The sequence below is a fragment of the Gymnoscopelus braueri genome (genome assembly GCF_963280865.1).
Source record: "Gymnoscopelus braueri genome assembly, chromosome: 9".
Classification (NCBI taxonomy): Eukaryota; Metazoa; Chordata; class Actinopteri; order Myctophiformes; family Myctophidae; genus Gymnoscopelus; species Gymnoscopelus braueri.
Window position 1 is genome coordinate 13,291,867 of NC_137610.1, and position 9,923 is coordinate 13,301,789.

The 9,923-nt window shown below is 37.7% G+C and overlaps 1 protein-coding gene across 1 annotated transcript; it reads right to left on the bottom strand.

Annotated features, from left to right (window-relative positions):
* Window positions 1-1,424: 1,424 nt before the first annotated feature.
* morf4l1 (mortality factor 4 like 1) lies at window positions 1,425-9,766 on the bottom strand. Its single transcript, XM_080437060.1, has 12 exons — window positions 9,645-9,766; window positions 8,475-8,521; window positions 8,305-8,372; window positions 8,115-8,201; window positions 6,749-6,826; window positions 6,590-6,615; window positions 6,120-6,211; window positions 4,954-5,055; window positions 4,747-4,835; window positions 4,063-4,235; window positions 2,156-2,240; window positions 1,425-2,066 (listed from the first exon to the last, which is right to left on the bottom strand). Exons 1-12 carry the CDS (start codon window positions 9,682-9,684, stop codon window positions 1,982-1,984), a joined length of 972 nt encoding a protein of 323 aa, XP_080293186.1. The 5' UTR covers window positions 9,685-9,766; the 3' UTR covers window positions 1,425-1,981.
* Window positions 9,767-9,923: the final 157 nt, after the last annotated feature.

A 9,923-nucleotide genomic window follows, 5' to 3' on the forward strand; every position in this document is an offset into this window, starting at 1 on the left:
ACACATATGGATGAGTTGGATTGACAAACCATGCTCATCATGCACAGTTGGGACCAGGAGGCAGACTTGCAGCAGCCATACACGCATCTCTGTATCCACCACAACAGCCATGATGAGCCCCCAACCCAAAATTTAGTTTGTATTTAAGAATCTGATTCTGATTCTGATTCTGATTCAACCATTTTCGCCAAAGAAATCTGAGAATACATTTAAAAAGTAATTGAAAAAACACGGCCCCTTATACATGGCATGTGAAGTCCACAATCATAACACCAGAGGCAGCTCCACTGATCATGTTCAACCCAGATTTGGCACAAACAAGGGAATTAACTCTTTCTCATGCTATTCAACAAAAATGTGGAATACCCTACCCAAAGGAGTAAAGGAGTGTAAAACCCTACTCACTTTCAAAACTGCCCTAAAGAATCACCTTCAGGAGGCTGCAATTCCAAATTGGCCCCTGTCAAAGTCTTAACCTACACCCCCCCCCCCCCCCTTAGAGGACCTTGTATTGTGAATTGTACTTCCATGTACTTTTACCATGTCTTTCTAAATAAAGTATTCAATCAATCAATCAATCAAACAAACATCAGTTATCCTTATCCTTATCCAGAAGGACAATATCAGTCACCAGAACCAAGGACAGGTGTTTTCGTTGAATCCATCATGGTTAAAATGTTGTTTGAAGTTACAATGGGTTTGTAGGAAGGGGGTGTGTCTGATTAAATTAATACCAAATATCTAAATACTGAATAAAGCAACTTAACTGCTCACAAAAGCCTGAGTAGACGTTAAAATGACGCCAAACGTGTTTGAAAGTGAAATATCCCTTTAAGAGTTTTATTAGATTTTTCAAAATACAGTATACCCTGTACCAATAGATGGTGCTGCAGCTTCTTCAAATTATCCTGCTATATTAGCATTTTAATGCCAATAACATTGTGGCATTCTTCTATTTTCCATTTAGCCTACCTGTCTCCTTTGGCGGGTTTTTGTGTAAGTAACTTAAGTGATTTAATGCTTACTTGGCACAAAGTAATATTGTAGCATACATTATTTTTATAAGAAAAGAAAAGAAAGAAAAAAAACATGATCCGGGCAATAAGTAATAACACTCTCCATTACTGTCATGGCTCAAGAGCTTTCCAACTGAATAACATTACTTATTAGAGAACTTCCATGACAGATATTTATCAAAAGGGGATTTCACACCAATGGCGAGGCTACTTCTAATGTGCATCTTGTTTGCCCTAGCCTGACACTCAGCCTGAATTTCCATTTAATTTCATCCAACATGGAAAAATTATTTTAATGGTCGTGACTAGCGATTCAGGGGCTGGAACCAGGCAAAGTTTGACCCTTACAAAAAAGTATTATGTAATTTGAATCTGCTTCATAACAGAGCTACTGTATACAAAGTAAACTGAGAATGAAAAACTTTTATTATAAAATGACAACAGCCAACAAGACTAACTTAGCCAGCGTTAGAACAGAAACAAAACATGAGGAAACTTTTCTTTTTGAAAGATCTCAGTAAACACCAGAAGAGAACAAGCATCATAATTAGAAACTAAAAAGTGGTACTCAAGAACATACCAAAAACACACACGTTCTCAGCAGCTTTCCACATGAAAGTAAATGAGTTTTTGTCCAGGGAGAAGTCTGAAATCTTGGACTGGTTTTTATAAACTCTCAATAACAATCAATAAGATCTCAGGCGATCTGTTCTGAAAACTCTCTTTTCCAAAAAGGTGGCAAGAACATAGTCTGCAAATCAACAGACAAGACCTCACTTTCTAACCGTATCAACATTAAGCCTGCTTTATGATTTGGTGACAAAGTGTTGTGCGATATGTCGCTTGACATATTTCCAACAGAAAAAAAAAGAAGACGATGCATAAACACTTTTATCAGTTAAAAACAAGTTGTTTTTTTTAGCAACACGTCGCACAACACTGTAGTCGAAACATAAGTCAGGGTTTTAAACTGCTTTGCGGTGGTACTCTGGAGGGGCCACTTCATAGTCACTTGCATTGAAGAGGGATGCAGAATGCTTAACAAGGTACCTAGAAAGGACACAAAACAGTTACTTACATACTGTACTACAGACTGAAAATGATCTTTCAAGTAACTTTGTGAAACCCACAGTACTCACTTGAGGAAGTCCTGCAGATAACTGAGCAGCAGTGCAAGGCTCTTCTCATCCAGGGGTGTGTAAGCCAGCATGGCTCCAATTCTTACTGTCAGAACCAAGAGTGGGGGGAGGTATAAATCATTACACTTTCTTAGATACATTAAAACATAGACATCATGTGATGAAAATAAAAACCTACACTAGAGCTTTCAGTGAGTTTCCAGAAGTAAAAATACTTCCAGAAGTAATTTCTATTATTAGCCATATCCTAACCATTCAAGGTTGACTTACGAGCCATGATTGTGAAACGATGTTATTCCTGTATATGCCACAAGTTCGTATGAGATAAACGTAAAATGAGTCAATAATCAACCTCACTTTGTGTCAATCACGTTTACCCACTGTGTCCGTCATTATGTTTTAGGACCAGGTTTGATTTTCTGCTGTTCCACATCATCTTGTGTGTATGTTGCAGTGTTTAAAGGCTGTAGCCTACAGCCTGAGGAGAGGCTCATAGCACACACTTTTCCGATGGGGCGATGCTCTTCAAGTGTGTGTGCGCGTGTCTCCTGTCAGCCGCTGTTTAGGATCGCGGGGGTCTTCTTTTTAATGTGACTCCAGTATAGCAAAGCATCTCCTTGCTCATAGCGATCTCAGAATGGATCCAATATTTCCTTTTTATATGTAAGTAAGAGGACCGCACAATCACCCTCACTGCTCGAACAGTTTTGTTTCGTTCTGCAAAATTAATGGAATACTACTGTATCTATCGGAGTTAATGTGCAAGGTGGGTGTATCTTTTACGATTTAAAACTTCTGTATTTCAGTGGGCAAGATCCTTTAGCCCTACATTTTTGCTACCAGATCCCATAGCCCGGAAGGCTGGCGTTCATCATCGTCTAAAATCACTACAAGTCAACTACAATATGTTTAACACTATAATTCACTAATATAAACACGATAATAAAAGGTTACATTTTGAAAGAAGTAAGCTGAACTATCGTTATGTTGGAAACATTGGAAAGGTATGTGCAATGGCTTATGGGATGAGTAGTTCCTTCACTCTTTGCATTTTCCAATTTAATAATTTTTGACCCAAATCAAATGCTTTATGGTCATGATTAATCTCATAGTTGAATGGCTTGGTTCCAGGCTTACATTTGTATTTTCTGAAATGTCTATGGAGTAAATGTATGGGAAATTTACTTTAAGAAACAGCTGCTCAAAAAGTGCGCTGGTTATTGTGATTTCAGCTTGGGAACCTCGTCAGTCATCACAGACGCAACACCTCCAGAAGGCTCATCAGTTAATTCCGGCAGAAACATTTAGACTTTGTTTGCTTTACATAAACCAACAGTTCTACAAATATTTCCACAGCATTCATATTTGCATTTAGTAAAGAAAGAATGCATCCTATTCACCGTAAAAAAAATCCCCAAAATCCTCCAAAAAACAGGATGAAAACAGATAAATAGATTAACAACATAAATAATTGAGCTTCTGATGATAGACAGACTGTAGATTAAATAAATTAATGATGGGCATCTGGGCAGAATTCAAATTGGTTTAACCCACAATTTTGAGAGACATTTGAAGAAGTTTGATTTAAGAACATACTAATTATTATTATTATTATGTTAGCTCTAGATAGATACAACTGGCATATTCATTTGCTGCCAGGTCAAATAGCACTGGAGAGCTTGTAACCTTTAATAAGTTTGATGGCTAATTTCTGCCTATTCTTGCCAAAACGATAATGTTATTTGTAATTTGTCATGAACATGCCTTCTTCATTAACCTTTTGGGTGTTTTTAAAAATGTATTTAATTAAATGTATTATGATTATTATTGTTGCCGTTTGATCCTTACATAATCAAAGCACATCCCTGTAATAACATAGCCATGCAATCATATAGAAATATTTGTACCAAATAGTCTGAGTAAATGCGGAGCCCCGTAGATCTGAGACATAGATGTATCTGGGTGGTTGGCAAGGATGTCTGCATACTGTGGCCTCTCAAACTTGTACAGAAGTTGTGTTCCCAGCATGACGTTGAAATACTCCCGTACACCAGCAACAACCTCATTCACAGCAAATTCCCTGCGCAACAAACAGATGAGTCATTGTAGATGAAGTATCAAATTATTATTAGGATAAATATTGTTATTGTTGTGAATATTCTGCCATGTCACAACTGCAAGGTAAACCAACAAGAATGGCTCATAATATAAGATAACAGCTGGGCAATATGTTGATATCAAGTGGATATCATGATGATATGAGACTAGATATCTTCTCGGATATCGTAATATTGTGATACAGCTTAAAGATTTTTTCCTGGATTTATGCCTTATTTAAAAAAAATAGCAAAATAGCCTAAATACAAATTCACAACGCAATGCATTGTGACGCATTGTGGGCCTGTAGGTGAGCTATTCTTGCCATCTTTGAAATGTTTTGAATTATTTTAAAGAAAATGTACATTATCTTCACAATATCAATATAGGCATTTAAATAATTACCGGTACGTGATATTTGATTTTGTCCATATCACCCAGCCCAAATATAGGCAACAAGATCAAAACATATCAAAATTGTGTGTGTATATTACTTGCTGTCAGAGTTTCCTCTAGATTTCTTGTAGCTTGCATAATCTTCAAGAACAGAATCCACATTCTTTTTGGCAGGCAGGTGGAAAAGCTGAAGAAGACGAAGAAAGATCTTTATAGATTTGACAGAAGGCAGCTACTGGGGTGATGCAGGGAGGGGAGGGGGGGGGATATGCTGTGTAATTGTTAAACCGATTCTGGTCATGAACCTGCTTCTGCCGCGTGATCAGGTCCCAGTCATCCACGAGCCATGGTTTTAACTCCTCTGGAATCTTTACTTTAACCTCCACTCGATTTATGAAGGTCTCCTCCTAAACATACACAGGAACACTGTAGTCACTACAATCCTCCACGCAGCAGTAACTACTAGTTCAATACAGTATGCATCTCAGTGACAGAACACATGGCTTACATTGTGTAGTTAAAGCCACATGGCTTTTAACTACACAAATTCCAGCTGATCAACTTTAACCAATTTAGACCCGAGGCCGATTTTAAAAACTATTTTTTATTCAATTTTTTTTTATCCTGTTGCTATATACATAGAAACATCTAAAATGACACAGGTGCTTTCCCGGTTTTAAAGGTATAACAACGTATAGGCTTTCCTGGTCTTAATGGGTTAAGCAAGACGTTATGTTATTTGGCATTATATAGGACACTTGAGGTTTGAGTTGTCATGATGTAACTCCGTTGTACAGTTGATTAGATATAAATAACCCAAAAATAGTGCCTCATTGACTTCCATTGTATGTTGAAACAGCTCTTTTGGCACACTAAAGATAGTGGCCCACAGGCTGGCCCTCCCTTATGCCAATTTTAATATAGGATAAACAAAGCAACAAAGCTGATTCTGACAATATATAAAAATATAATAAAACCCAGTACAAAGAGTGTTTTAAAGAAAGATTTAAACTTCCTGTTGATTTAGACATTTTCTGTAGGAGAAGGAAGGAAGAAGTCCTAGACTGGATCCGCAGATCTTTGAATAGTAAAATCAAAATGAAGTTTAAACGTTCATTAACCCATTAACTGCCAGAGGTATTTTCATATTTTTTTAGCCAGTGCCAGAGATTTTTCATTGAAAAAAAAAAGTACTCAGGAGCCGAGATACAGAATTTTTAAGTTTTAAGTTAACAAGGAAGTGGATAGGAGTCTAGATCTTCGAAAAATCATATCTCCTTGGTCTTTGGGTCAAATTGGAAAAAAGAAATATATGTGATTTTTAGTTCACGTAGATCTACGCGATTGGCACGTGGCGGCTTTAAATAGGTTCGCGTAGATCTACGTGATTGGCAGTGAATCAGTTAAAACACGCTTCGTCCTGGGTTTTGTGATACATGCAGTATATTAAAATAGTTTTTCATGTACATACACTTTCAACAGTTGGGTCAACACGTGCCCTCTTCTTCCTTGGTGGGTGGGCTGGGTCTCCCCCTGAACTAGTGCCTTCTCCTGCCCCTGGAGCTGGATGGATACAAGGGACAGGCAGATCCGCACAAACCCGTTAAATAGAACTAAAGACATTAATGATTATTGTGGTTCATCTCGACTGTTAAAACTCCCAGGACCCTTGAAGGGTCCATTCGAGTACATTCTTACACTCTACAAATTGAGAATTGTATATTTATGGAGTTTTGGATCATTTCAGATAACTATTATTTTGAGTATAACACACTGTTATAGAATATATTTACCACCTACAGTTATAGGTCATATACATATAAAAACTTAATTACTGTCTTTCATAGACCAATATTCAAACAATGTAGTATATATCTTTGTGTCAAGGATGGACAGTATAGTTTGTGATGGGATAATACACAGCATTTATATGATACTTACTCTTGAGTTTGTTCTTTTTGGTTTTCCTGCAGGGGTAAAACAATGTGGATATGTTAAAATTCCAGAAGGCAAAATCAATTATATTACAGTATCTAAAAGGATGAAAAGGATATTTCTCTAGAAATAGAAGGTACAGAAAACGTAACAGTCTGTACTCACACATCATTTTTCTGCGGCACAGCAGGTATCTTCTTGTTCGGTGCTACACCCCTCATCCTTCCCTCAACATAATGGTCTCTGGAAAAAAAAATGTTTTGGTTAACTTGTGACATAAATATTGCATTATACCAAGAACCTAATTTCAGAGATGAGTCTGCTCTGAGATTTCCATTTCTGCTGAGCATTTCTGAGAAATGTAGCAATAAAATGTTGAATGAAAAAAATATAGAAAATGTTTTCAACTCCATAAGATGTCAACTCCGTCAGATATGCCATCTTATGGAGTTTACATCTAAATAAAAAAACAGTGGGAGGTTGGCCCATTACATGGTTTAATAGTCAACACTTTTTAAATATCTTTTCCCGGCATAATGGAAGAGTTCTTTCTTTTAATTTGGAAATAAATAAAATTAAAGGTTGTCCCAATTCTCAAGAATGGGTGTGATATATGGTGTGATATTGATATATATAAAATTCCCCCAGCTAATTTCTTTACATCAATATTGTTCTTGTGAAGTAGTTTTGTACATATAAATGGATTATTTCCATCTCACCAAAGGAGACCGTCACCACACTAGTTGACATGACCACAAGCAGACAGTTCATCAATGCAGACCTAGTAACTTTCTACCAATAGCTAAAGATTGGACAGGTTGGATATGCCTTTATTAGACTATCTTGATTATTGTTTATTAGATGGGCTAAATCTATCCAATTAAAACAATAGTTAATACTTGCTGCCTCTAGTGGTCAGAAGTAGCTTACTGCAGCCATAAGAGAGTAAAAGTGTTGTGGCTGCTTGTCTCCACAATGTGATGAATTTGTGATAGTTAATTGATGTATAAATTCATCCATCAGAAATGTTACGTTTTACATAAATTAAACACTGAACATTTGTACATATAAACAAGTAATCTGGGGCAGCTGTGGCTCAGGTGGTATAGTGGCCAGTTGGGAATCGGAAGGTTCCCAGTTCCCCCTGGGTTAGCGTCAAAGTATCCTTGAGCAAGACACTGAGCCTCTAAATTGCTCCCGATGAGCAGGTTGGTGGCTTGCATGGTTTCCTCTGCCGTCGGTGTGTTTGTGCGCATGAATGGGTGAATGTAATGCCCATGTAAAGCGCTTAGGCTAAAGGCACAATATAAATCCACCATTTACCATTTCTTGTGTTAAACTATACCGACAAAATACAACCCAGTATTAATTTCAGTGGGCATGACATGTGAATTTCAGTGAAAAGACAGTTTGCGGAGTAACTCTATACTGTCAGGGCTGAAGCCTACTGTACATCAGCATGACAGGTCTATCCTCACTTTCAAAACACATGAAGAAAATCAGTCTAAAACATTTGAAAAGAGCAACTCACTGATTAGCCCTCTGAAGCTCTTTTTGTTTCTGCAGGTTACTGTCCACATACTTAAGCACTCTGCTTTCAGGAACCCATTCGTCCCAGCTGAAAAAAGAAAGAAAAAGAGGGGGGTGAAAACAAATCAAGCACCTGTGTAATCTTTACTGCTTTACAATATCAAAATATTTGAATTTGACAGAAAACTTACTTTTTATTCCATCCACTATAATGAATGAAGTATTTGATTTGCTTTTCCTTGATATTTGTTTTAACACACTGTGAAGAGAGACAGGACTGTCAAACTATGAACTGAGTCATAGATAATGGTTATGTAAATGGTCAAGGGAGATCCACTGGGCAAACCTCCTACAGGCCTACCTTAGCTTCGTAGAGCAATGGCCCATGAAAACACAGCACTCGTTCACCTGAATAAAGAACAGTTCAAACATGCAATGAGAACAAGCTAAAGGAGGCCTTTGCTGCGGGGTCATTTGTTTGCACATACTGTAGATAATGAGGATCATAAACATATCACCATAACATTGTACCTGATATATAGATATTACCGTAACATAGTTCCTGAGTAACCTGACATAACATGTTACCCGACATATACATATACAGGCTATTACCATAGCATAGTACCTAGATTACACAACATATTACCATAACACATTACTTGACATATAGATATAGCCTTGGATCAAGACTGCCATAGATTTATTTGATCAAGTCTGACATTTGTTATCATAAATACGTAAGCTAAGCAGCACAATAAATGTCAGACTTGATAGAAGAAATCTATGACAGTCTTGATCCAAGGCTAACATACCAGTAAAGGGCGTCCACCCATATGATAATAAAGAATGATAATAACTATAATGTTAACTACGTGACAACGTTCTGTAAACATGCTGAAAGTGACGTGTGGAATCTAAAAATGTGGTTGGATTTTGATTGGCTGTCTGTTTTTATCGATCATCAATGGATCCCAACGTATTGTTCACGACCACTGTAGTTGTTATTGTAGTCGTGGTGGCCACATAATAGTTATCTTTATAGTTATAGTTCTTTATGTGGACGGCCCCTAAAGATACAAAGTAGCCTTGGATCAAGACATCATAGATGAATATTTGATCGAGTCTGACTTTTACTTTCGTATCTGCAAATGTCAAAATCGATCAAATACATTTATGATAGTCTTGATCTAAGGCTAAGACAAAGAAGCCCTTCGCTAGGCACCTTCCTAGCTTGCTAGTATAATCTCGACATCAGCTGTTCCTATTTATGCAACAAAACTGGGACAGCACGCATGTATTATTTTAAGCGTAGGCCTATTAGACCATTACATCGATCAGATTAGAAAGGCGAACCTGGCCGATCACTGTGATCCAGAGCCACTAAAGCAGGAAGATAACATTAACATGAACATTAGCTAGTGAGCGGCGGGAGGACCATGTTTGTATTGATGCGAAACCGTGACCATCGTCCCTTCAACACCACACTACACTACAATACACCTCAGACATGCGATGGACAAGTCCATACCTTCTTGAAATTTAGGCTTCGGGTCCTGTTTCGGCGCCATTCACAGATTAAACGATCAAAATATCTGAAAATCAAATCCAGGCATCGCCAGCTTCCATTCCATTCAGAAACGGCGCCGCTCTATTACGTAATTCTCGTCCGTGACGTATAAACCGTGCGACCAAAGACAGACCAGCCCAACTATTATCTATGACATTGGTTCTCAAAGTGGGGTCCGGGGACCCCCAGGGGTCCTTGAGGGGCTTCCAGGGGGTCCCCAGATAAATGATGGATAGTTAA

What these genes read in the sequence shown, in the direction of transcription:
- morf4l1 (XM_080437060.1), bottom strand. Translation starts at nt 9,684, where the DNA reads ATGGCGCCGAAACAGGACCCGAAGCCTAAATTTCAAGAAG. An exon ending in TTGACCCAACTGTTGAAAGT is followed by an intron (nt 5,056 to 6,119) that starts GTATGTACATGA and finishes GTGTATGTTTAG; the next exon opens with GAGGAGACCTTCATAAATCG. An exon ending in TATCTGCAGGACTTCCTCAA is followed by an intron (nt 2,067 to 2,155) that starts GTGAGTACTGTG and finishes TGTCCTTTCTAG; the next exon opens with GTACCTTGTTAAGCATTCTG.